The sequence below is a fragment of the Rhineura floridana genome, chromosome 7 (genome assembly GCF_030035675.1).
Source record: "Rhineura floridana isolate rRhiFlo1 chromosome 7, rRhiFlo1.hap2, whole genome shotgun sequence".
NCBI classification, from domain to species: Eukaryota; Metazoa; Chordata; class Lepidosauria; order Squamata; family Rhineuridae; genus Rhineura; species Rhineura floridana.
This window is the reverse complement of record NC_084486.1, coordinates 103,156,561-103,184,362: the sequence shown is the minus strand read 5'-3', so window position 1 is coordinate 103,184,362 and position 27,802 is coordinate 103,156,561. Positions and strand designations below refer to the sequence as shown.

At 44.3% G+C, this 27,802-nt stretch overlaps 1 protein-coding gene across 1 annotated transcript in view; it reads right to left on the bottom strand.

Annotated features, from left to right (window-relative positions):
* Positions 1-27,802, bottom strand: part of CLSTN2 (calsyntenin 2) — a 786,289-nt gene that overhangs the window by 13,613 nt on the left and 744,874 nt on the right. Inside the window, exons 12-15 of the mRNA XM_061636759.1 lie at positions 27,167-27,393; positions 23,273-23,284; positions 5,696-5,845; positions 3,844-3,989 (exon numbers count right to left, since the gene is read on the bottom strand). Coding sequence (XP_061492743.1) covers positions 3,844-3,989; positions 5,696-5,845; positions 23,273-23,284; positions 27,167-27,393 — 535 coding nt within the window. The remainder of the gene's footprint in view (positions 1-3,843; positions 3,990-5,695; positions 5,846-23,272; positions 23,285-27,166; positions 27,394-27,802) is intronic.

Here is a 27,802-nt window from a genome sequence, read left to right as displayed (position 1 = left end):
ACTGGTGCTTGGACTCGGTGGTGGGTGGATGAGGGCCAATAAAGTGAGTCTGAATCCTAGCAAGACGGAGGAGCTGTGGGTTGTGGGTTCCCAAGTTTGGATAATTGGTCAGTTGCCTGCTTTGGACGGGGTTGTACTCCCTCTGAAAGAGCAGGTCTGTAGTCTAGGGGTGCTCCTGGATCCATCTTTGTCTCTAGAGGCCCAGATGATCTCTGTGGCTAGGAGTGCCTTTTACCAGCTTCGGCTGATAAGACAGCTGTGGCCGTTTCTGGACCGGGATAGCCTGACCACTGTTGTCCATGCACTGGTAACCTCTAGGCTGGATTACTGTAATGCGCTATATGTGGGGCTGCCCTTGAGGGTGGTCCAGAAGCTGAAGCCAGTGCAGAATGCAGCGGCGAGACTGCTCACTGGGGCAGGGTATCACCAACATGTCATCCTGCTGCTGAAAGAACTGCACTGCCTGCCCATTTGCTACCGGGCCAAGTTCAAGGTTCTAGTTCTGGTGTACAAAGCCCTATACAGCTTGGGACCAGGATACCTGAAAGACCGTCTTACCCCTTATATACCCAGTCGATCACTGCACTCTGCAGGTGAGGGCCTCCTGTAGATATCATCTTATCAGGAGGTCCATTCTCCACAACATAGGAAACGGACCTTTAGTGTGGCGGCACCTACCCTGTGGAATTCCCTACCGTTACATATTAGACAGGCACCATGTCTGTTATCTTTTCGGCACCTTTTGAAGACTTTCCTCTTCCAACAAGCCTTTTAAGTTGAGACCTATCCCAGTCTGCATCTGTGTTAGAATTGCTTGTAATATGTGTTTTAATATCTTTAACCCTTTTAAAAAGGTGTTTTTAAAGTTTTTTTAAAGTTTTTAATGTTGTTTTGTTTTAATGTATTTTAAGGTCTTTTAATGATGTTTTAAAGTGTTTTTAGTGTTTCTGTTTGCCGCCCTGGGCTCCTGCTGGAAGGAAGGGCGGGGTATAAATAAAAGAAAATAATAAATAAATAAATAGATAATAATAATAATACATTTATCTCCTCCCCAAACCTCACAGCAGTCAGTCGGCATTCCATGCCTGCTGTGCGTGCTCAGCCCTTATTGGGCTGATTTTGGAGCCCCCTCCCTTAGGGTTTCCCCCCAATATGTTTGCACCTCTGCAAACCTTGGGGTTTCCTCAAGTCTGCTAATAACTCCCTCTTGTGTGTGGATGTGCTGTTTTGGCTATCAAAGTATAGGGACTAAAAAACGAGATCACTATTAGTATATACAGGATGACTTAAAGAAAAGGAGGGCATTCTAGAAAGCAGGTTGGATAGCAATGATAGAAGAAAGACTAGCAGGGAAGAGTGCTGAAGAAGTGGTCATGTGCCAGTGCCACTGTGAAATGGAGATGCTGTTAAAGCAAAATACGGGATGGCTCTGTAAGGAGCAATTGACACCCACTTATAGCAAGCAGAGCACAGACATCACAGTGAGAGGAGATATAAATGGCACACTTATTGTTCTTAAGTCCACTAGTAGAAACTCCTGATACAGTGATAGAAAATCCCTCTACACTTTTATTTACAAAGGAGAGGATGCTGTGAGTACTTAGTAAGACTAAAATGCTGTTTCACCTCCCCAAAGGATGAAAGAAAGATCAAGAAAAGAATGCAATTTTAGTTCTGTCTTCTAGTTGTTTTCTGTCCCATCTGCCTGCTCTCATCCCTGCCCAATTTCACTTATATGCTGGATAATGTCTCTGACAAGGGCTGCAACAATCAGCAGCTGTTGCTCTTGGAGCGAGAAGCTATCTACACAGAGTGCGGAAAGCTGAGAGACAGAGAGGTGTAAAAAACAAACTTGGATAGAGCAGTTTAGTATGATGAAGGGAAAAAAGCTAATTATAAACATAGTGGTACCCTGGTATGAAGAATTCTCTACAACTGGATAATAAAATATGTCATAAAATTACAGTTTCTATCATTCCGAGATGTTTCAGATGTGTCATGCATGAGCAGAAGTGTCCAAGCCTTCCAGCTACGCTCTTCCCTAGATGGGATCCTCGCCACCACCATGTCTAGCCAGTTAATTGGGGTGCAGAGTGGGTTCCATCCAGATCAGAATGATTACAGGCTTCATGGAGGCTTCTAAGTCCCCATTACCATGATGATATGGAAGAGATAAATTATTTCCTCCTCTGGACTTACATTCCAAGAATTAAACTACTTGATAATCAGATATACTGTCTTTGAAACTTATATGAAATTCACTTTCATAGTTAATAAATATCTAAAATTATATTTATCAGGTAATATCTGAGGAATAAATAGCACACATTCCATGTACACCCATTTCCTCTGAGGTAACTTATATTCATGTTCCCTGCTTTTCTATTCAACATCAAATTGGTCACCTAAGAGTCCAATTCTATATACTGTTCTCAAATTCCCTCATCCTGACATTGGGAACAGACATTACACAAACTGGGAACATACATTACACAACAAGATTGATGCAGTTGCTGGTGGAAAGTTCCTATGATGTATAGAAGTGCTACAAAGTATAGTTACAAAGAATTGGGTTCTCATACTTTTGATCTCATTATAGTTCTACCATTTTAATAGATATCACTTAATATCTAATCTACACACTGGAATCAGACATGTCAAAAGTTTAATTGGCATGGGTGACCACAAGTGGTCAAGTTCATGGTTTAGAGCTGGCACAAGACTGAGAGTTTTAACATGCTGTGGTTGCTCATGCACTAGAAAGCTCTCATACTGCGACAAAGGCTCACTTTTGTCAGCATGAAATTCAGTTTATAGGGGTGGGAAATAACCTTGTGCCTGCTGCTGGAGTTGAGTAGGGCATTTGAAACAGGATTGTACGCAAGAACAGAAAAGAAAGCAGTGGTGTAATCGTCCAGGGTCTCAGGGGGTCTTAGACCCCATACTTTTTTGCAAGCAGGGTCCCAGCAGGGTCCCTATGTCTCCAGCATCCTATGAATCAATCAACACAAACCATGTTAGCCACTGAGAAGAGTCTTCTAACATGTTTCATTGTCCTTTGTTGCTGATTGGAGCCAATCAGAGTGAAAGGAGTTGAGTCAGCCACTGAGAAGACTTTTTAGTAGTTAACACTCTCATCTTTCATGCTTATTGGCTCCTAGGGATGTCTGTTGTCGTGGGAGAAGGATTAACAAGGATTTCATTCTCAACCCAGCAGCAAAAAAAAGAAGGAGGGGCATGGCTCTGACTATCATGAAGGGACCCTGCACTTCTGATTTTGCCACTACACTACTGTAAGAAATATAAAGCTTTTAGACTGGCGATGCTTGACTCAGTGCTTTACAGCCACCTGCAACGCTTCAGATAATCAGTGCAGAGAAAGCAGCCATGCTTCAGATACAACCCATAATGTGTCAAGTGCATAGAGTTACATACCAGACACATATAAGAAGCAAACACTAGGGAAAGCTTATCATCAGGTTGACAGAAGCAATATTCTCTATGGTAAACATTTGCTTGCATGAACACAACTGACAAAAACCTGGTTTTAATCCATGGTTTAGAACCTAATTATGTTGTGCACTAACCCTGGTTATGCCATTTTATGTATTCCTGAACCATAGCTTGGCTAACTATGGGCTGTATGTGTGTGAGGTGGGGGAGGAAGTGCCAGCCCACTGGACAATGTTACATCTGAAGTGGGTCCTGGGAATCCATTGAAAGTATAGAGTATACATTTTAGAAATAAACAAATGTCACACTACTTAAATGCAGGATTGTAGATAGTAGTCAGGGAGAATATGTGGACTTTTCTGACATGGATACAAAGGTCAACAAGCTTACCTCTAAATTAAATTCATTGCTGGTGTAACGTCCATTCAGCTCTGAGCACTTTATTCTAAACTTTCTATCAAGGATGGAAGATGTGTGCCAATTACGATAACGAACCTGTCGCAAGACCTGTGCATAATTTCTCATTGTGTCCACACCTGAAGAAGTAACACAACACTAATAAGCACTGCAAAGAGGATAGCCTTAAAAAAAAATAGCCATGGCTTGTGGCAAATATGTAGCTTAGGGTGCAATCCAACTCGTATTTACACTGGGCTGAGGGGAGTTGGATATGACGGACCCCTGGCTGAGCCAGCAGAGTCCTGGCTCAGCCAGCAGGGTCCTGGCTCAGCCAGACTCCATTGGGCTCCACCAGCAGAAGCTTCTCAGTTGTGGCAGAGCTGGAATCCTGCTGGCTAACCTGTGGTCTGCTGAGGAAGCCCTGCCTGGCAGGAGGGGTGCTGGCGGAAGCTGGCGCAAGGCCCCAAAATGGGGCGTTCTGGGGGCCTGTCCAAGGAGACGCTGTGGGGGACTCCCATTTGGAGCACTTCTGAGGGTCCAGATCGAGGCCAAAGTTACACCAAGTAAAGGTTGGTCTAAGAAAATAATTTCAATGGAAGTCTATGGGGAGTACTTACTCCCCAGCAGGGGTATTTGTGAGAGCCGGCTTTTACTTTCCAGCCCATTCAGCTGGCCCGGACCTTCCCACCACCACCCCTTCCTTTGGCTTCCCATGAGTAAGATTGTTCTGTTAATAATGTGAATGTAAAATATGGCATTAAAAACTTGTGGGTCAGATCATAGTATGTAAGAAAATGGTTATATATTTGGAAATTATAATGGGAATGAACAGACACATCATCACTAACAATGAACCAATAAGGATGGTTTCACAAGAGGCACTGAAAATCAATGTTTGTTTTCTCCATTTTTGCACTATGACATCATTAGCCTATTCAGACATTTTCCAGAATGAAAGTGGACTAAAAGTGGGGAAAGTGTGGCACACACACAAACGTTCCCAGATTGAGAAGGAAGATCTGAAGGGAGATTCTAAGCAGGTTCAACTGAATATACTGAAAACAGCCCCTATGGTTGAAAATTTTTCTTGAAAATCCCACTTCAGATCTTGCCTCTCAACACAGGAAGATCTGAAGTGGAGCCAGTGGATATGAGGATATGAAGATGCTGGGGACAGACCTTACACATGTGCCTCCTCCCCTCTTTGAGACCACATCTGTTTGCTCCAAACGTCTGAAAGAGGGCTATTATCAAGGCACATTCTACATGTCCATCATCTACTAGTGCAGGAAAGGCTATATATTCCTCAGTGTGGATAGAACAAAAGTTATGCTTCTCCACTACAAAAGAAAGTGACTAATGAAGACTAATAACCTTCTTTGGGGTGGCATCTCTTCATAGAAATATAAAAATGTCAATTCATAAGATAATTTTGAATAAAACAGACATATTTAGGGCCTATCAGACTATCATTCAAATTGTAAATGTCATTTCTTTCATTAAGTACTGTATTAACCATGTTGAGAAATGTCAGGTATTTTATAATAACTTTGGTTTAAAAAGCACTGAAAATGTAAAGAATTTACTTGTTCACTTTTGAAAGTCAGCAATAACTACAGCATTAACATCCAAAGGGAGGCGGATTCTCCCCCCCCCAAGCAGGATGCCACATCCTTCAGAGAACAAATACTTAAATACTTGGACCCAAAGTGTTGTCATGCTAATGAATTATACTCTTTCCTTAAACAGAAGTCTATAATTTCTAAAGCACAACATAGCCATTTAATTTTAAACTTAGAAAATAGATTTAAAAGGGAAAAAAAGATGAAGAAATTAAACATACCATATATTGAATACCCTGCTGTGGAGTTCGTAGCATCTAAGTGCTTTCCTTGAAGTTCCTTTCGATCCAGTTCCAAACACTCATGCATGGGGTTCAGTTCTGCTCCAATTACCAAAATGTCACAAAAATCCAAGTTGTGGTGCATTTCTTCTAAGGTAACTGGTTTATGAACTGAGAACCAGAAAGGGGAGACCCCCAAAATATTCATGTTTAAAAACAAGTTATGGGGATCCTATGCAATCTGCAGCAATAATATCTATTTCTAAAGGAACAGTTCTTGAATAACCTAGAAATATTTGAAATGTTGCCTACAGTAATAAGCTAAAAAAAAATCTGATACTTGAATGACCATAGGGTTGCCATATTCCAGTTTCAGAAATCCAGGCAAGCTTATCTGCATATTATGTTAATTATTTGTTAATTATGCAAATTAAACATATTAATGGTTGCATTGTCCAGTTGTTTTGTTTTTGTGCCTAGCAATTACCACCAAAAACTGAAGGAGGATGTGAGGAATCTTTTTTTTTTTTACTTACATTTTCAGCCTTAAATGTCTAGACTCTAGCTTCCAACATTTTGGAATATTTATTTATTTACTTATTTATTTAGAGGATATATATCCTGCCCTCAGGGCAGCTTACAAAAAAATAACAATACACAATCAGTCAATTAAAAGCAATATTGTGACTAAAAGATTGTCTTAGCAACAATTAGGAAATGTGAAATGAACACTACCACCTGCAACATAGGTAGAAATCAAGTTTTCAATATCAGTTCAGTTAATAATCTTAGCTAATTAGCTTTAAAGCTCGCAGTGCTGTCATAGAATCGTTTACAACACCAGACTATATTCCTGCACAAGTTCGAAGTACCTGAAGACACCCAAGCCTATGCTTACGCTGAGTAGTAAATTGAAGATCAGCAAGTAAATAGGAATGATGTATTCTATCTTTAGAGTATTTAATATGTCCCTAGAAAGAACAGAACCTTGGTGTGGAGCAAGATTGGTCTGAACTTCAGAGTATTTTGAGCATACAATGAATATAGAGTCCTGCCAAAAACATTAGTAGTAGTAAAAACATTTATATACTGCTTTTCAACAAAAAGTTCCTAATGGTTTACATAGCAAAATATAAAATATTTGAAATTTGGCTGTATAAAAGATAGCCACAAACCAATAATTTTCATTTCAAATTTTAAATAAAGGAAATTCTCCCCAATCCTTGCAAAACAAGAATGGAGCTTTCAATGTGTATTTGTTCGGAAGGACTCTGTGTGCTGCTGCAGCTGTTGCCATTTGCCCACAACTTTGCCATATCCTTTTCTTCTGCTCCAGGTACATAAAGGGGAGGGGCTGCCTCAGGCAGCGCCTCAGCATCGCACAAAGTGCGACTCTAAGTGTGCACTTAGAGTCGCACTTGGAGTCATCTTGGGGTCTGGAATCCATCACCCGCCAAGAAAAATCCAGCTGCAAGTGCTGGAGAGAGAAGAGAAGCCAACAAGCTGTTGTGATTGAAAGCCTGCCCTTCTTAAGGTGAATATTTGAGATTTGAATGGTTTTTGTTCCTCAGTTGAGAGATGAGGAAGTGTCATTGCCTACTACATTGGAAAAAGTGGTTTCTATATCCCCGGGAGAGAGCCTGGTGGGCATAGTTTCTGCTCCCTTGAGTGAGACACAACTCAGAAATGCTTGCTTAACAACCCTCTCAATTTTCATGGCGATAAACAAAACAGTCAGAAAGAATTGAGAGTTCAAAGTCTAAAGAGAGAGAGAAAAAACCCAGACCCCTTCTGGACATTTTTCTCTGAGAGTTCTTATAGTCTGTTGAAATTCATTAAAAATCAGCCATGTTCACAGAGGACCTGTAATCCTGTTACTAACCTTGCCCCATACTCTGACCTCCATCTTCTGCAGTTTAAAAGTTAAAAAAAAAATACCTGGCTGATTTTTAATTAATTTAATACATTTTGCATTGAACTGAATGATAATGTCGGGCATGCTCAGTAAAAACCAACTGTGAGTGTTCTAAAAGCCAGACTCACAGCTACTTGGCTTGCCTAAACAGGGGACCACACCCACACCAGACTTTGATTTCATGTGTGTTGCGCTGCAGCCAACTCAGAAGGGACAGGAAGGGGGAAGGCATGAGTTTCAGGCGCCTCCGCAGCCAGAAGAAGCAGAGTTGGGGATTGTTGTGTCTGAGCAGGATCGTGCGGGAGGGGGGCAGCCTGCTCTCCAGCCAGTTCCCACGAGTAATGCCCTTTCCGAGGAGCCGAGCGCACCGCCCCCAGTTGATGCAGAGGACTTGTGGGGGGAAACTTCAGAGACAGTGCCAGCTCCTCCCTTGCCAAGCAGTTCCCAGGAGGATTCCAGTGTGGCACCGCCCCCTGACCTCGAGCCCGTTGCTCGGGAGCAGGTGTCTTCAGATGAGCCGTTGGATGCGCATCCCCTGTCTCCTCATTCCCATTGCCGCGAGAAATGGACAGGGCAAAGACAGGAATTACGAAGGAGTCAGAGATTATGTTCGAAAACATTTCCTACATAAGCCTGCCACTCCCAGTGGGGGGTCTGTGACGGTCCTTCCCTGGCTCTCCCTGTCAGGTTCCTACCTGCTCGTGGTTACTGCCTGTCACTAGGCACCACCAGGGACTCCACCAGTCCGGACTGTCCTTTTTTATGGTTTCTTTCCCTGCTCTAGCACAGATCTCAACAGATCCCCCTGCTAGGCAGCACCACCAGTCACGTCCTATAACCAGTATTCCCAGAGACTCTGCCTGAGTCTCTCTATCAGGTTACCTCTGTGACTGAGTGCTTAAGCTGTCCCACTCCCTTTGTATCAATGCAGATAATTCTGGTTTGCTCTGAATACTTGTGGTGTTATTCTTCCCTTCCCTGCTGCCACCATTTGTCACTCTTCAGCCTTGGTATTTACCTTACCCTCCCTTCTGGTCTGTGAAACCCCAGCCAAGGATCAGGCCTTTGGTAAACCAAATATATTTATTAAATAACAAAGATAACAAGATTACTTTAAAAGGCACTTAAGCATATGGTTTCATCTATTCCTGAGGTACTGGTCTTAGTATTAATCCGAACTCCACACTCTCCTCTCATAAACCCACCAAAACAACCCACTAACATCCACCTCACATCCACCTTCCACCCAGATTTACCTGTCATCCTTCCATTTATACTGTCAGCCATTTTAAACATTCAGCCAATCATCCAGCATTCTACTGCCCATTCACTCCCCCCTCCTCTTTCATTCCACTTACCATGTATCTCCTATACAAACAGCACTTACCATATATACACTAATAGAGGAACATCACAGGGTCGTTGAGTCAACTTCCTTCACACGCTGCAGAGCATGTCTAGAGTATAGTTAGGGACTCTAGTGAGTTAGCGTAGGCTTTCCTATGAAGCGCAATGCTTTGATGTATCCATTTCTCTAATAAAACGAGATTTACTTGCACACACACTCCAGCCTCATTCTTTCGGCTCTGGACAGGACAGATTGACTCAACCACCATCCCTACTCAAACCTGTTCCCATGGTGGATGACATGGACCAGAATGGAGCAAGAGGGGGAGTACCTATCACCATGGAAGCTTTGTATGCCGAGATCCAGAACCTCCGAGTGACTACGCAAGCCCTACAAGCCGAGAACCAAAACCTCAGAGCCGCAACGCAAGCCTTGCAAGTGGATAACCAGAATCTCCATGCCTTGGTCGCCCAAGTCCAGGCTGCGCCCCCCAGGGCGGCAGCCCCTGTGAAGTCTCCAGTGGGGCTCCCTGTGCAATACGGGGGCCAGAGTGAACAGTTTGCCATGTTTCTAGCCCAATGTGAGTTGTACATTCAAGTGCGCAGAGCTGAGTTCCCAACTGATGACGCGAAGGTGGTGTTCATCATCAGTTTATTGGAAGGGGAAGCGGCAAAATGGGCCACCCCGTATTTGATTCGCAACGACCAGATATTGTGCCAGTTTGACACCTTCAAGAATGCGATGGGGGACATGTTCCGAGACCCCCAGAGGAAGGAGACGGTTGCCCGCCAGTTAGGGACCCTGAGACAGGGAAGGGGGTCTGTAGGGCAATACACGAATGCTTTTCGTGTTTTGTCTCAGGAGACGGAGTACAATGACCCAGCCTTGATGTACTTCTACAGAAATGGACTGAGTCCAGAAGTGTTGGATGAACTGGCGCGCTCCACACACCCCGACTCACTGAGGGGTTTGATTCAACTGAGTTTGCAGATAGACAGCCGCTTAGAAGGAAGAAAGTTGGAGCGAAGAATGGAGACTTCACGGAGTCAGGTTGCTGCTCCGCTGCCCCGTGCATGCCCCGTGCCCAATACTAGCATCCCTACTGTCTCGGGAGAGGAGCCCATGCAGATTGGGGGGGGCTAGACCGCGATTGACAGAGGAGGAAAGGGAAAGATGCCAGAGGGAAGGACTGTGTCTCTATTGCGGAAAGTCTGGACACCTCGCCAGAAATTGTGCAGCCAAAACCGGAAGATCCCAGCTGCCGGAAAACTTCACATCCCAGCTCTCGTAGAGGCTAGAGAGTTGGGGGGTGCTACAGACACTGAGCCTCCGTTACGACCCCTTCCCTCCCAAGGGGCCCTTCTGTTGCCCATTCGCATCACCCTATCCTCAGGCGAGAGCTTCTTAGCCAAGGCTATGATCGACAGCAGAGCATCCTCTTGTTTCATAGACCGAGAGTTGGCGCTACACCACACTATTCTCACAAGAGAACTGAGTCAGCCGTTGGCAGTGGAAACTATAGATGGCCAGCCTCTGAAGTTTGGGGGGGTGACTCGGGTGACTGAGTCCGTGGAAGTGAAGGTCCCTGGGCATCGGGAAGACCTGTCGTTCTATGTGGCATCCTTGCCGCGTTTCCCAGTGGTGTTGGGTATGCCTTGGCTGGTTAGGCACAACCCCACAATCTTTTGGGATGAAGCTGTGGTGGTTTTTACCTCCAAGTACTGCCATCAACATTGCCAGCCTGAAGAGGAGCCACAGGTGTTGGCAGAGGCACCTCCCCCAAGGGAGATAACTTTGCCCACCAAGTATGGGAGTTTTCGGGATGTCTTTGATAAAAAGGAAGTGGAGCAACTCCCTCCTCACCAGCCCTATGATTGTGCCATTGATTTGGTGCCTGGGGCACGCATCCCCGCCGGGCGGATCTACTCTCTATCTGAACCAGAGTTGGCAGCGTTAAGGGAGTTTCTGGACGCCAATTTGAAGAAAGGCTTCATTTGCCCTTCACAGTCCCCAGCTGGTGCACCCCTGCTGTTTGTGAAGAAAAAAGGGGGGAGCTCCGTCCCTGTAAAGATTATTGAGCCCTAAACCAGCTCACTATCCCCAATAGTTACCTGCTGCCGCTCATTAGGGAAATGTTGGAGAGGTTGCGTTCCGCCAAAATTTTCACGAAACTGGACTTGAGAGGAGCTTACAACTTGGTGAGGATTAAGGCAGCTCATGAATGGAAGACTGCGTTTAAGACCCGTTACGCTCAGTTTGAGTATTTGGTGATGCCATACGGGTTGTCGGGAGCACCTGGAGTCTTCAAAAATTTTATGAATGACATCTTTCGGGACTTTGTGGACCGCTTTATGATAGTGTATTTGGATGATATCCTGATTTATTCGAATACTCCCGAGGAACACGACTCGCATGTGCGTGCAGTGCTGCAGAAGTTACGGGAACACCGTCTTTACGCGAAGCTGGAAAAGTGTGGGTTTGACCTAACCACATTGGACTTTCTGGGGTATCGGATCTCTCCAGCAGGAGTAGAAATGGACCCAGAAAAAGTTCGTTGTGTACTCACGTGGCAACCCCCCAAGACCAAGAAGGATTTGCAACGCTTCTTGGGCTTTGCGAATTACTACCATCGTTTCATAGCCAACTACTCCCATCAGACCGCACCGCTCATGGATTGCCTGAAGGGCTCAGGACCTTTCCAATGGACAGAAGCTGCACAAGAGGCTTTCAAGAGCCTGAAGCGAAGGTTTGCTACCGAACCCATACTACAGCATGCCGACCTGGTGCTCCCTTTTGTGGTAGAGACGGATGCGTCGGACGTCGCGATCGGAGGGGTTCTTTTGCAACCGGCCCAGAAAGGGGGAGAACTGATGCCTTGTGCCTACTTTTCCAGAAAGTTAACTGACTCTGAACAAAACTACACTGTGTGGGAAAAGGAGATATTAGCCATTAGAGATGCCTTTGAAGCCTGGAGACACCATCTGGAAGGGGCGCAGAATGAAATTGAAGTGCGCACGGACGATCGTAATCTAGAGAGTCTTCATACCGCCCATAAACTCAATCAGAGGCAAGTGCGCTGGGCTCAGTTCTTCACACGGTTCCATTTCAAAATTCATTATATCTTCCAAGCACAGAATAAGCGGGCTGATGCCCTCTCAAGGAAGCCAGAATTTCTGAGGGATTCCACCCCAAGACCGTTACAGTACATAATCCCTCCTGAGCGGGGAGTAGTAGGGGCCTGCCAAGATTCTTGGGAAGCTGAATTGTGTGAAGCGCAACAACAGGACCCTTTCGTGCAGGAGCAGTGGGTCGAAGAGGGCGCGTCACCCCAGGCAGAACAGAAGGACCTTATATGGAAGAATGGCATACTGCACCATCAGGAAGCTGTTTATGTGCCCCCCAGAGAACTGCGAGTGAGGGTACTACGTCAGTGCCATGACGGTCCCACAGCAGGCCACTTTGGGGTTTTTAAGACCATTCAAGCTGTCACTCGGGAGTTCTGGTGGCCCAAGGTGAAGAAGGACGTAGAGCATTACGTTCGCTCTTGCCCCACTTGCATGAGGGCTAAACATGCCACTGGGAAGCCACCGGGGCTACTGGAACCCCTTCCTACTCCAGGAGGACCTTGGCAAATGATTACTATGGATTTTATAACAGACCTTCCACCGTTGCAGGGGAAAACCACAGTTTTGGTGGTCGTTGATGCCTTCTCGAAAATGGCTCACTTCATTCCGTGCGCAGGGCTCCCAAGCGCTCAAGACACTGCCAAGTTGTACGTGCAAAATGTGTATTGGCTGCATGGTCTGCCAGACAGCCTGGTTTCCGATCAGGGCACACAATTCACATCGCGTTTTTGGCAAGCGTTGTGGAAGTTGCTGCAAAGTGAGCTGAGGCTGTCGTCTGCCCATCATCCCCAAACGGATGGCCAGTCCGAGAGGGTCAACGCAGTGTTGCAACAATATTTACATTGTTTTGTGGGGTATCAGCAGGACAACTGGATGTCCTACCTGCATTTAGCAGAATTTGCCTATAATAATGCTGTGCATTCGCACACGCAACAGACTCCTTCCTTCGCCAATTTTGGCTACCACCCCCGAGCCTTCCCTGCCCCAAAAGACAGTCTCTCAGTCCCAGCCGCTGAGGATCACTTGCAGGAACTTCACGCTATGCAACAGCTACTCCAAGAGCAACTAGAACAGGCCAAAGCAGATTACAAATGCGCAGCTGACCAGGATCGGAGAGAGGGGGACCTCATACGAGTGGGAGACCAGGTCTGGATCTCTACACGTTTCCTAGCTATGCCTGGCCGGTGTCGTAAACTGCAGGATCGGCGTGTAGGGCCCTTTGAGGTGGAGGCACAGATTAACCCCGTGGCTTACAGACTAAAATTGCCGCCCACCTTCAAGATGCACCCAGTCTTCCACAGGGCATTGTTGACCAAGAACGCTGCCCCCGACCCTCACCGTCCATGAGTGGAGCCCGCAGCGCCGTTGTTGGTAGAGGGGGAGAAGGATACGAAGTAGAACAGATTTTGGACTCGCAAAAACGCCGAGGGCGTCTTCAGTACCTGATTCATTGGAAGGGGTACGATCCAACTGAACGTTCCTGGGAAACAGAGGAGAATGTGCACGCTCCGACTTTGGTGAGAGAATTCCATGAGGCTTATCCAGAGAAACCTAGACCTCAGGGGTGGGAAGGGTTAAAGCATGGAGAGGGGGATGATGTTGCACTGCAGCCAACTCAGAAGGGACAGGAAGGGGGAAGGCATGAGTTTCAGGTGCCTCCACAGCCAGAAGAAGCAGAGTTGGGGATTGTTGTGTCTGAGCAGGATCGTGCGGGAGGGGGGCAGCCTGCTCTCCAGCCAGTTCCCACGAGTAACGCCCTTCCAAGGAGCCGAGCGCACTGCCCCCAGTTGATGCAGAGGACTTGTGGGGGGAAGCTTCAGAGACAGTGCTAGCTCCTCCCTTGCCAAGCAGTTCCCAGGAGGATTCCAGTGTGGCACCGCCCCCTGACCTCGAGCCCATTGCTCGGGAGCAGGTGTCTTCAGATGAGCCATTGGATGCACGTCCCGTCTCCTCGTTCCCGTCGCCGCGAGAAACGGACAGGGCAAAGACAGGAATTACGAAGGAGTCAGAGATTACATTCGAAAACATTTCCTATATAAGCCTGCTGCTCCCAGTGGGGGGTCGTTGAGTCAACTTCCTTCACACGCTGCAGAGCATGTCTAGAGTATAGTTAGGAACTCTAGTGAGTTAGCGTAGGGTTTCCTATGAAGCGCAGTGCCTTTGAGGTATCCATTACTCTAATAAAACGAGATTTACTTGCGCACACACTCCAGCCTCATTCTTTCGGCTCTGGACGGGACAATGTGAGACAGTCATGGATTCCCTCAGAGAATACTGGGAAGTGTAGTTTGTGAAGGGTGCTGAGAGGAGACTTCTATTCTCCTGACAGAGGTCCAGTGTCCAGAGTCAGCCGCTCTGATTGAAGCTCTGTGAGGGGAACAGGGCGTCTTCTAGCAACTTTCAGCACCTTTTGCAAACTACACTTCCCAGGATTCTTTGGGAGAAGCCATGACTGTCTAAAGAGAAATAAAGGTCTGGTGTGGATGTGGCCAGGGACAGCTTTGGTTTAAATTTGGGTGGGAGGCTACATGTGCCTGCTGTAGAATAAAAAGGTGGGGAAAACTCTGAAAAGCAATGATACTGTTCACAATGTTTTCCTTTTGAAAAGGAAAGGGGCTTCCCCTCTGCCCAGTGCCCACCCACCCAATCTCCTCCCCTCCTCCTCCCCTCACTGCCCCTCCCCCAGGTCAGTGTTTGACTGCGACCTGGTAGACCAGGGTTCGAATCCCCATGAAGCTCACCTTGTGACCTTGGGCCAATCACTGTCTCTCAGCCCCAGAGGAAGGCAATGGTAAAACCACCACTAAATATCGTTTACCATGAAAACCCTATTCATAGGGTCGCCATAAGTTGGGATCAACTTGAAGGCAGTCCATTTCCATTTTCAAACATGATTGCACACAAATAAATCCCATTGAACTCAAAAAGTATGCAAATGATCAAACCCACTCCCTTCTCCTCCTTCCTATCCCTCCCTCTTACCCCTTCCCTCCCCTCCCCCTCCAATCCCATTCTCCCACCTCCCCTCCACCTCCCCATGGTCAGTTTTACCTATCTTAAGCATGATTGCTTGGGAGTAAATACCATTTGACTCAATAAGCATGGAAATGAACAAACCTGCCCTCCCCTGCCCCTTCCTTTGCCCCTCTCCCTCCAATCCCCTCCTTCTCCCTCCCCTCCTTCTGCTCCCCTCTCCCCTTCCTTTCTCTTTCCCTCTCCTTTCCCTTACCCCTGCTCCCCCCCATGGTCAGTTTTACCTATCATAACCTTGATTACATAGGAGTAAATCCCATTGAAATCAATAAGCATGCAAATGAGCAGACCTGCCTTTCCTCTCCTTCCCCTCCCCTCTTTCTTCTTCCTCCTTCCCTGCCCACTCCAGCCACCCCTCCCTCCCTCCCCTGGTCAGTTTTACCTATCCTAAGCATGATTGCATAGGAGTAAATCCCACTGAACTCAATAAACATGCAAATGATCAATTCATTCTCAGCAAGCTTGCACAGGATCCCATTTCTTACCTCCTGGATTAAAAAGCAGAAAAATTCACTAATAGGCAAAATATCTTGCAGTTTAAGAATGTACCTATAGCCCACAGATATTTGTATCAAACTTTAAAAAGCAAGGAAATTGGGCAGCTGTAGTGAATGCACCAGCGGAGCAGGAGACCTGACCTCCTCTCTGAGATATTGGACTGCCCTACAAATTTGTCCAAATGCAAACACAATTTGGGTTGTCTTTCACAGTCCAATCCACTTCCTGTGTAGCAGATTGTGTTTGCATTTGGACAAATTTGTTGTTGTCGTTGTTATGTGCCTCCAAGTTGACTATGTCTTATGGCGACCCTATGAATCAGCGACCTCCAAGAGCATCTGTCATGAACCACCCTGTTCAGATCTTGTAAGTTCAGATCTGTGGCTTCCTTTATGGAATCAATCCATCTCTTGTTTGGCCTTCCTCCTTTTCTACTCCCTTCTGTTTTTCCCAGCATTATTATATTTTCTAATGAATCATGTCTTCTCATTATGTGTCCAAAGCATGATAAGCTCAGTTTCATCATTTTAGCTTCTAGTGATAGTTCTGGTTTAATTTGTTCTAACACCCAATTATTTGTCTTTTTCGCGGTCCATGGTATCTGCAAAGCTCTCCTCCACCACCACATGACCAATTGGTAGGGCAGTCCAATATCTCAGACAGGATGTCATGTCTCTTGATCCTCTGGTGCATTCATGCTGCCCAATTTCCCTGCTTTTTAAAGTTTGATAGAAATATCTGTTGCCTATAGGTACGTTCTTAAACCGCAAGGTTTTTTGCCTACTAGTGAATACATACCCTTCTTCAAAATGACTGGCACACATCTCCCCACCAAAGATCACCCTACTTCATGCCCTCCCCACTGATGTGTGTGTTTTATTTATGTATTATTTGATTTATGTCCCACCCTTCCTCCCAACAGGATCCCAGGGCGGCAAACAAAAGCACTAAAAACACTTTAAAATGTCATAAAAGGAGACTTTAAAATACATTAAAACAAAACAACTTTAAAAACATTATTTAAAAAAGCTTTGAAGGCATCTTTTAAAAAAGGTTAAAAACATATTGGTTTTTTAAAAAAAGCTTTAAAAACATATTAAAGAGCAATTCCAACACAGAAGCAGACTGGGATAAGGTCTCAACTTAAAAGGCTTGTTGAAAGAAGTAGGTCTTCAATAGGCACCGAAAAGATAACAGAGATGGTGCCTGTCTAATATGTAATATGTATATCTGTGGGCTATAGGTACATTATTAAACGGCAAGATTTTTTGCCTATTAGTTGTAGATTTGAGTGGTTGTCATGGATGTACATGTGAGTATGCTGTTTTTAGGATGTGTGGTTGAATTATGTGAGTGCTTGTAGAGTGTGATTTGAGGTAAGTGTGAGAGTGTTGGTTTAGAATGTTGATATGTTTATATATGAATGTGCTGATTTTGTAAGGGTGTGTTTGAGTAAATTAAATGATTTTTCCCTTTTCCCAACGATAGTAAGACAAAATTCTGATATAATGGGAGCCGGCTGTTTTAATTATTTTGTTTTTTTATTATACTGTGATTAAGGAACCTGATTTGTTTAATTTATTATGTTTTAAAATAAGCTTGTTTTAACATGTTTGTTTTTCCTTGAAACGTAGGGAATATTCTGTTTAGTCTATTATGTACAGTATATTGTTTTTTCCTTGTATTTCTTGTACTTAGTTTTATATGCAGTGTTTATATTACATTTTGTTCAGTTATGTTCAGTTATCTGTATTTTTTTTGTTCAGTTATCTGTATTTTTCTTTTTGTAGTTGTTGCTTTAAGATGTTAGGACTTGTTGAATACCGCTTAGAGTTTTATTTAAATATAAGCGGTATATAAATGGGTGAAATAAATAAATAAATATGTGAAATGGTAATAAAGAAAACGGATCCTCTAAATATGTGCTGAGTACATTCTACAGCACTAAATTCTTAGCTTGTCTTTATTAATTGGCATTAGGAATAAGGGATTTGAGCCACGGCCAGGGGGCAGACATGTAGCACCAAGAGCAAAATATGCCACATAGAAAGCAAATCACTTTTCCCAACCTGGTGAGTGTGAGGTGAATTGTTCCATTCCTATTGGTCTTAAGGGGGGAAAGGTTGCATTCCCCACTGCACTTAATATATATATAGTCTCTGTATATGTATGTATGTGTGTGTGTAGATAGATATAGATATGATGAGGCCAGCAACATGTCCTCTCGACCCTTGGCCTTCTTGGCTTATTAAAGCTTGTTGCGGGGGATTGACCAGGTAGATCCAGGGTGTGTTCAATGCATCATTGTGGGAGGGGGTGGTTCCAGCTGCCCTGGTAGAGGCGGTGATCTGACCGCTCTTGAAAAAGCCCACCCTGGACCCATTGTTCTGCAACAATTATGGACCAGTCGTAAATACCCACTTTTTAGGGAAGGTGATTGAGAGGGTTGTGGCACAGCAATTGCAAGTACACTTGGATGAAAAAGATTATCTTGACACGTTCCTGGGTTCAGGCCTGGTTATGGGACTGAATTAGCCTTGGTCGCCCTGGTGGGTGACCTTTATCGGGAAAAGAACAGGGGGAGTGCAACCTTGTTACTCTTTCTTGATCTCTCAGCGGCTTTTGATACCGTTGACCATGGTATCCTTCTGGGCTGACTTGGTGAGAAGGGTATCTGCGGCACTGTTTTACAGTGGTTCCGATACTATCTGCAGGGTCATTTTCAGAGAATAGTATTGGGTGATTGTCTTTCGCCCTGGCAGTTGTGCTGTGGGGTGCTGCAGGGTACCATCGTGTCCCCCATGCTGTTTAACATCTATATGAAGTCCTTGGGAGCAGTCATCAGGAGATTTGGGGTGAGGTGTCAGCAGTACACTGACAATTCCCAGATCAATTTCTCTGTAACATCTGAATCGGGAGAGGCTGTGCAAGCCCTGGACTGCTGCCTGGACTCGGTGGTGGGCTGGATGAGGGCCAATAAACTGAGTCTGAATCCTAGCAAGATGGAGGGAGCTGTGGGTTAGTAGTGCCCGAGTTCAGATAATTGGTCAGTTGCCTGCTTTGGAAGGGGTCATACTCCCTCTGAAAGTCTAGAGGTGCTCCTAGATCTATCTTTGTCACTAGAGGCCCAGGTGACCTCAGTGTCTAGGAGTGCCTTTTACCAGTTTCGGCAGTTTCTGGACCGGGATAGCCTGACCACTGTTGTCCACACACTGGTAACCTCTAGGCTGGATTACTGTAATGTGCTCTATGAAGGGCTGCCCTTGAGGTTGGTCTGGAAGCTGCAGCTAGTGAAACATGCGGCGGCAAGACTGCTCACTGGGGCAGGGTATCGCCAACACGTCACCCCACTACTGAAAAAATTTCACTGGCTGCCCATTTGCTACCTGGCCAAGTTCAAGGTTCTAGTTTTGGTGTACAAAGCGCTATACACCTTGGGACCAGAATACCTGAAAGACCTTCTTATCACTTATATACACAGTATATTATTGTGCTCTGCAGGCGAGGGCTTCCTGCAGATATCATCTTATCAGGAGGTCAGTTCTGCACAACATAGGAAATGGACCTTTAGTGTGGCGGCACCTACCCTGTGGAATTCCCTACCGTTACATATTAGACAGGCACCATCTCTGTTATCTTTTCGGTGCCTATTGAAGACCTACTTCTTTCAACAAGCCTTTTAAGTTGAGACCTTATCCCAGTCTGCTTCTGTGTTGGAATTGCTCTTTAATATGTTTTTAAAGCTTTTTTTAAAAAACCAATATGTTTTTAACCTTTTTTAAAAGATGCCTTCAAAGCTTTTTTAAATAATGTTTTTAAAGTTGTTTTGTTTTAATGTATTTTAAAGTCTCCTTTTATGACATTTTAAAGTGTTTTTAGTGCTTTTGTTTGCCGCCCTGGGATCCTGTTGGGAGGAAGGGTGGGACATAAATCAAATAATACATAAATAAAACACACACATCAGTGGGGAGGGCATGAAGTAGGGTGATCTTTGGTGGGGAGATGTGTGCCAGTCATTTTGAAGAAGGGTACGTATTCACTAGTAGGCAAAAAACCTTGCGGTTTAAGAACGTACCTATAGGCAACAGATATTTCTATCAAACTTTAAAAAGCAGGGAAATTGGGCACCTATACTGAATGCACCAGGAGAGCAGGAGACCTGACCTTCTCTCTGAGATATTGCACTGCCCTACAAATTTGCCAAAATGCAAACACAATTTGGGCTGGTCTTTCCCAGTTCAATCTACTTCCTGTGTAGCTTGGCAGGATTTGCTAACATGTGCCTCTGAGCAAATGGTGAGTGGTGGCAATACCTGCAATCAGCCCAAATAACAGAAAAAAGACATATGCTGTCCTGATCTTGTTTTGGCAGGGAGGAAGCAACAATATTAAAATAGTTGATATAGTTCAGATAGTCACTTTAAATGTTTGATTTTTGCCTATTAGTGAATTTCTCTGCTTTTTAATCCGGGAGGTAAGAAATGGGATCCTGTGCAGGTTTTCTGAGCATGGATTGATCATTTGCATGTTTATTGAGTTCAGTAGGATTTACTCCCCTCCAATCATGCTTAGGATAGGAGAAACTGACCATGGGGAGGGAGGCCTGGAGTGGGCAGGGGAGGAGGAAAAAGGAAGAGGGGAGGGAGAAATAAGGGAGGAAGGGAGAGGAGAGGGGAAGGAGGGGATAGGTAGGTCTGATCATTTGCATGCTTACTGAGTTCAGTAGGATTTATTCCTGTGCAATCATGGCTAGGATAGGTAAAACTTAACTTGGCAGAGGGGGAGGGAGGGGGGAAGGAGGAGAGGCAGGAGGGGATGGGAAGGGTGAAGGAAGGGGGAGGGAAGTGGCGAGATGGAGGGAATAGGTGGAAGGGAGGGCAGGTTTGATCATTTGCATGCTTTTTGAATTCAGTGGGATTTACTCCTGTGCAATCATGCTTAGGATAGGTGAAACTGACCTGGGGGAAGGGCAGGGAGGGGAGGAGGAGGGCAGGAATGGGAGGGTGAGGGAGGAAGGGTGAAGGGAAGAGATTGCATGTGTGGGCACTGGGCAGAGGAGAAGCCCCTTTCCTTTCCAAAAGGAAAACACTGAACATTATCATTCTTTTTCTATATTGTAGCCCAATATAGTCCCTGGAAATTATCTGGAAAATGCAAAATTGAAATGTAATCTTGGAAACAAATTCACATTTTGATCACTTTGCTGTTCTGTTGTCAATGTGTACTGACACCAACAAGGCCTAGACAGTATTAAGTGCAATGCTGAATCAAAATAACCAAGGAACTGTGAACTAGAGCAATACCTCTTCTATGATAGCACATCTCTCTGTTTCTTTATTTCTTAAAAAATGAGCGGAAAGGAGATCCAGTACCACCAGAGTATGGGACTTCATGACCATTAATGACAACACTTATAAAAGTTGAGATATAAATTCACTCTTCTTCACTATGAAGGATAACAACTACCTTGTTACAGAAGAAAGAACATGCAGATTTCATATTTAATTCTCTGGTCCACTTGACATCAAGTGCCTGGAAATTGACTTAAACTGTCTCTCTCATGGGATACACTTTGTAAAAAAAAGATCGCTGTTGCTGAAAATTCTTTCTGCAGTTACTAAAGGCTGATTTAAAAGTTATGGGCCCACATGTGATTACTGAAAAGCCCTCCACCAGGATGGTTTTCATGCTGTGGATATAACATTTAACAACTCCTTATGGTCTGTGGCATTGGAACAGCTTTGTCTGTGACAAGTCAAAGTCTGCAAGTATCTGAATATCCCTGACAGCATTGGTATTAGTGTACAGTTCCTGCATGAAATTTGGTTAGTGAAGGAGATTTTCTTTTAATGTAAATGAACTGCATACCGAGCAGCACAAGGAAGAGTTTCTCTAAAACCTCTGTGTGGAAAATGCAATGTCTAAACTGGCTCAAAGGGTCCTAGTAAAAACAAAAATGATCCTGGAGAAAGGAAGCCTCATTAAATCACCACCATACCTTAGTTGCTTTGTTTGGACTGAAAAGTAGTCCTTGATTGCTTTTAGACTGAGAATGAATCACATTTGCACTGATTTCCTCAATTGTCTTAAATATACCTTTATAGATGTGAGGAAATGAACTTTAATATTGTTTTAACTACCAAAGAAAACAGATCATACAGAAATGGTATTGGTTTTTAATGGCAATTCAAGGTTGTGTGCCAAGAATGAATGTTAGTTACAGCATGGTTTATGGCAATTTGTTTACCAACTTTTTTTCTGGCTACAGTGAGAACTTAAGTCCCTTATTCTTAAAAATCTCAGTTTGTCTGAAGCTTTGGAATACATAATTCTGGAAATAATCTAAATACTCCCAACATGAGATGAGACTGATTATCTGGATCCATTTCAGTCGGATTTCATGCCTGTTTTCGGCACGGAAACAGCCTTGGTCGCCCTGTATGACCTTTGTCAGGAGAGAGACAGGGGGAGTGTGACTCTGTTGATTCTCCTTGATCTCTCAGCGGCTTTCGATACCATCGACCATGGTATCCTTCAGGGGAGACTGGCTGAGTTGGGAGTGGGAGGGTCTGCATTGCGGTGGTTCCGCTCCTACTTGGCATGACTTTCCAGTATGGGGTTCCACAGGGGTCAGTTCTGTCCCCCTTGCTGTTCAACATCTACATGAAACCGTTGGGTGCGGTCATCCGGAGCTTTGGAGTGTGTTGCCATCAGTATGCTGACGACACGCAGCTCTATTTCTTCATCTTCTTCAGGTGAGGCTGTCAATGTGCTGAACTGGTGCCTGGCTGCGACGATGGACTGGATGAGGGCTAATAAACTGAGGCTCAATCCAGACAAGACTGAGATGCTGCTAGTGGGTGGTTCTTCTGACCAGATGGTGGATGTCCAACCTGTCCTGGATGGGGTTGCACTCCCCCTGAAGGACCAGGTTCATAGCTTGGGGGTTCTCCTAGAACCATCTCTGTCACTTGAGGCTCAGGTAGCCTCGGTGGCATGGAGTGCCTTCTACCAACTTTGGTTGGTGGCCCAACTACTTCCCTATCTGGACAGGGATAACCTGGCTTCAGTAGTCCATGCTCCGGTAACCTCCAAATTAGATTACTGCAGTTCACTCTATGTAGGGCTGCCTTTAAGACGGTTCGGAAACAGCAGCTTGTGCAAACTGCAGCAGTCAGACTGGTAATAGGGACCAGACGGTCTGAACATATAAAACCAATTCTGGCCTGCTTGCATTGGCTGCTTGTATGTTTCCGAGCTTGATTCAAGGTGCTGGTTTTGACCTATAAAGCCTTACATGGCTTGGGACCACAATACCTGATGGAACGCCTCTCCTGATACGAACCCACCCGTACACTACGTTCAAGATCAAAGGCCCTCCTCCAGGTACCTACTTGGAGGGAAGCTGGGAGTTGGGCAACAAGGGAGAGGGCCTTCTCTGTAGTGGCCCCCAAATTATGGAATGATCTTCTTGAGAGGTACGCCTGGCGCCAACACTGTTATCTTTTCGGCGCCAGGTCAAGACTTTCCTCTTCTCCCAGGCATTTTAGCATGTGTTTTTAAATAGTATTACATTTTTAAATTGTGTTTTAATTTTTTTAAAAAAGATCTGTTTTTAAATTTGTATATTTGTTTTAATGTTTTTAGTTGCTGTAAACCGAGAGCTTCAGCTATGGGGCAGTATATAATTAAAATAATAAATATATAAATAAACACAGCTCAGGAACTGATCGTACCATAAAATGCTTGCCTAGTCTATTCCTATTGACCCAGTTTAAATCAATATCACTGTTATGTGTCTGTACTGTCCAGCGGAGCTCAGGGACAAGGCCAGTACTCATGACTAAGGCTGTGTACACACTAACTCGCTTGTAGCTGATAAATTTGGTTTTTCTCAGTCTGGAATTTTTCATACTCATCCTCAACATGATGCTTTCAATCTAGATTGATTCTAGATCCTGCTGTTCACAAGGAGGTGGTGGTAATTTGTTACACATTTCTTTCCTTCACATGCCTCAGGTGAATGAAGAAGGAAGTAGTGATTGCAATCTTGGTATACGTCCACCCACAATGTCACTGGGCAGGTATAAATACACCCCCCATTGCAGGACCACCAACATCTTTTTTCATCTGTTTTCAAATGGACATACTGGAGAGTAATGCAGAATCAGTCTGTAATTAGCTTTTATTTTTGGAATGAAGCCAGTTTCTCAAGAAGCACTTTTCAGGGGAAAAAATATGCAATAGGTCTAGACTGTGTATAGACTACATAGAAGAAACAAGTACTCATTCTCCATTGATTCTAGAATAAGATGATGTGTGTATGCAGCCTAAAGCATGGGTAAGGAATTTAGTTACTGATACAGGGAAACTAGTGTATGTGTGTGTGTGTGTGTGAGTGTGCGCACATGAGTGTGCACACATGCACATGTGTGCCTGTGGGGGAAGATGCTGAATAAAAGCAGCATCAGAATTTAGTAATGGCCCAGAAGTGGCTGAACGAAGAAAGAAAGTTGTCATAGATGATGCCTGAAAAATCAGGAATGAAGTACAAAATTATCTCTAACAGTACGCGAAAAGATGGTGACATAAGAAGCTGCCTCGTCCTGAGCTCCGCAGGTTGATTTAGTTTTTTACAGCACTAATTATTCTGATGCTCTAAATTGCTGCAATTTTTTTATCTGTTGCAAACGGAAGAAGTTATCCATGAAGCGCTTCCATTTTATTTTTGTTTCCTTATCTTTGGACTTTCATCCAAGTCTACGCTCCAACAGCAAATGCAGAAGAAGAGGAATTAGAGAGATTTTACACAGAAGTACAGGAAGAAATTGATCATACACCAAAACAAGATGTGCAGATAATCATGAGGGACTGGAATGCCAAAGTAGGGAACAGAGAAGAACTAGGAATTGTGGGAAAATGAGGCTTAGGAGATAGAAATGAAGCAGGAGAAAGACTTATTGAATTCTGTGAAGCCAATAACTTGTCTCTTGCAAATACATTTTTTGGGCAACAGAAAAGACAAGTGTACATGTGGACATCACTGAATGGTCAATATAGGAATCAAATCGATTATATAATTTTATTTATTTATTTTATTTAAAAGATTTCTATCCTGCCCTTCTACCCTACAATAGGGACTCAGGGTGGCTACAATAAAATCACACACATATATAATAAAATACACAATAAAAACACAATTGGTAGCAGAAGATGGAGAAGTTCCATACTTTCTGCGAAACCAAGACCAGGAGCAGACTGGTCATATCAAAAATCAGAGTAAAGCTAAACAAGAACAACAAAGCAATCATAATGCCAAAATACAATTTACACCTTGGGGTGGTCATGGTCCACCTCTGTTGTTTTCACCCTGAGGGGCAGATTAGGCTGAGGGATGGTGCATAGCCCATGGTTACACAGTAAACTTTGTTCATTCACTTTGAATGTTGTTTCTGTTCTCCAGAGTATTAGCTGTCCCTCCCAGTTTTGTATCATCTGCAGATCTGATAAGCATTCTCTGCACCTCCTCATCCAAGTCATTAATAAAAAATGTTGAAGAGAGCTGAGCCCAGGATCAAGTCCTGCAGTACCCTGCTCATTACCTCCCCACACTCTGAGAAGGAACCATTGACAGGCACTCTTTGAGTATGATCTTGTGGCCAACTGTGGATCCACCTGATAGTTGTTCCATCCAGCCCACATTTAGCTAGCTTGCTAATCAGAATATCATGGGGCACCTTGTCAAAAGCTTTGCTGAAGTTGAGATATATTATGTCCACAGCATTCCCACAGCCTACCAGCGTGGTTACCCTATCAAAAAATGAGGTAAGATTAGCGTGGCAGGATTTGTTCTTGACAAATTCATGTTGGCTTCTAGGAATCACTGCATTGTTTTCAAGGTGCTTACAGACTGATCACTTTATAATATGTTCCAGAATTTTCCCAGGGAGTGGTGTCAGGCTGAGTGGTCTGTAGTTCCCTGCTTCCTCCTTTTTGCCCATTTTTTAAAAAAGGGACAACATTAACCCTCCTCCAGTCAGCCGGCACTTTACTCATCCTCCATGATTTTGCAGATAATAGACAGTGGTTCTGAGAGTTTTTCAGCCAGTTCCTTCAATACTCTAGGATGCAGTTCATCAGGCCCTGCATATTTGAACTCATTCAAAGTGATTGGGTGTTCCTTGACCATTTGTCTTTTAATCTGAAGCTGCAATCATGCCCCTTCAACTTGTACTCTATGTGGGCCAGGAGGGTCATAGACCCCTTTTGGTTGAAGACTGAGCCAAAGGAGGAACTGAGCACTTCTTTCCCCATGTACTGAGACTGCCAATTGTGACTTACTGAATTTTAAATAATCAACATTTACTAGTAGCTGCTCTTATGCTTGTTGCACAAAAATGGAAGAAATAATATTGCACAAAATAATGCACAAAAGTAGTGGCTGTTCCTAAGTTATAAATAACCCTTCCTCTTCTCAAATTTGTACTATACTGAGTGACACAGAAACAAGGCATTCAGAGTACTACTTCTGGCCACAGGATTTGTTTGGCTAAATTGTAAATTTTGTTGCTGGAGCCTAAGGGCACAATCCAACTTGCATTTATGCTGGGCTGAGGGGAGTTGGATGCGATGGATCTCCAACTGAACCAGCTGGGTCTCTGCTCAGCTGAGCTACACTGGTGTAAGTTCCTCAGCCCTGCTCAGCTGGGACCCAGCCAGCTCAGCTGAGAGTGGTGCAAGTGGAGCCAGCATAAGCAGGTGTAAGGCCAAAAAAAGAGGATTGTCGAGGAAGGGGCCAAGGTGAGTGGACTTAGGCCACATCCAACTCGTGTTCAGAGCGTTTCTGCAGGTCCCATTCGAGGAAAAGTTTACACTGAGAAAAAGGTCAGTCTAAGAAAATAGTTGTAATAGAAGTCAATGGACAGGGCTTACTCCCCAGGAGGGGTATAGTCTTTCACTTTCTGGTCCCTGTGCACAGATCCCAGTTGAGCTGGCATTCAGCCAACCCAGAGGCTCCTGAATAGCAACTGGATGTGGCAGAACTTTACTCTGGCTTCTCTTGCTCCAGCACAAGTTATGACAGCTTCCCCTGAGTTGGATTGCTCTGTAAAAAGGGTGAAATGCATATTGCCTTTCAGTGTACCTAAAGATAAAGGTATCCCCGCACTTATAGTGCGAGTCGTTTCCGACTCTTAGGGTGACGTCTTGCGACGTTTACTAGGCAGACCGTATATATGGGGTGGGATTGCCAGTTCCTTCCCCGGCCTTTCTTTACCCTCCAGCATATGCCAGGTACTCATTTTGCCAACCACAGATGGATGGAAGGCTGAGTGGACCCCGACCCCTTTTCAGTGTACCTAAGGTATTCTAATCTCTCAAGGATTATAGAAGCCTATGAAACATCTGGAACAGTCCTAGCTGGGTCTGTTTTTCTGTAATACTGGGCATGTGACCTGTATTACTCTCAGTAGGTTATCACCCTTCTCAGTGCTACCTGCTGCTTTGTCTCTACTATCACAGAAGCCATAACTCTTAAAATAAAACCCACACACCTCTATCCTCAGTTTCCTTCCAGTCAGGAGGATGTTCCATTTTAGTCACTGTGCTGATAATTCTGATATCTGGTAAAAGAGTTACGCCTCTTTCATGTTCAAATTGTGCAGCCGGTCTTGCAAAATGATCCATTCCACTTATTGTAATCTTGGGCTCCTTGGCCTGAAACACCATTACATAGGCATCTATATCTGGGATACTAATGCAGACATCTTCACCAAAACATCTGAAAAATATATTATTCATTAACTTCATGGAAGAGGTTTTAGTGTACATTCTTCCTTTGCAAGAAGCACACAGTCTAAAGAAAAACATTTCAGCCAATGGATTAACTCATACTTCTTTTCTGGAGTATCTATAGTTTGTCTTTTTCACGTCTACTCATTGGCCAGCTTATGGAACTACTCAGCTCCATGTGAATATTAGGAGCACAATTATTCAAATTGCTTAAGGGCAGCTAAGCATATCATTAGTAGGCATGATCTTTAGTAAGGTCAATGCATGCATACCATTTAAACCCTTAAATTACATATAACCAACAGTTAATGGTTAAATCTGATTAGATGGCTTCTAATTGTTAGGCATTTTACATTAGGTACTCAAACTGATACTTAATGGTTTTTATATAGCTATCT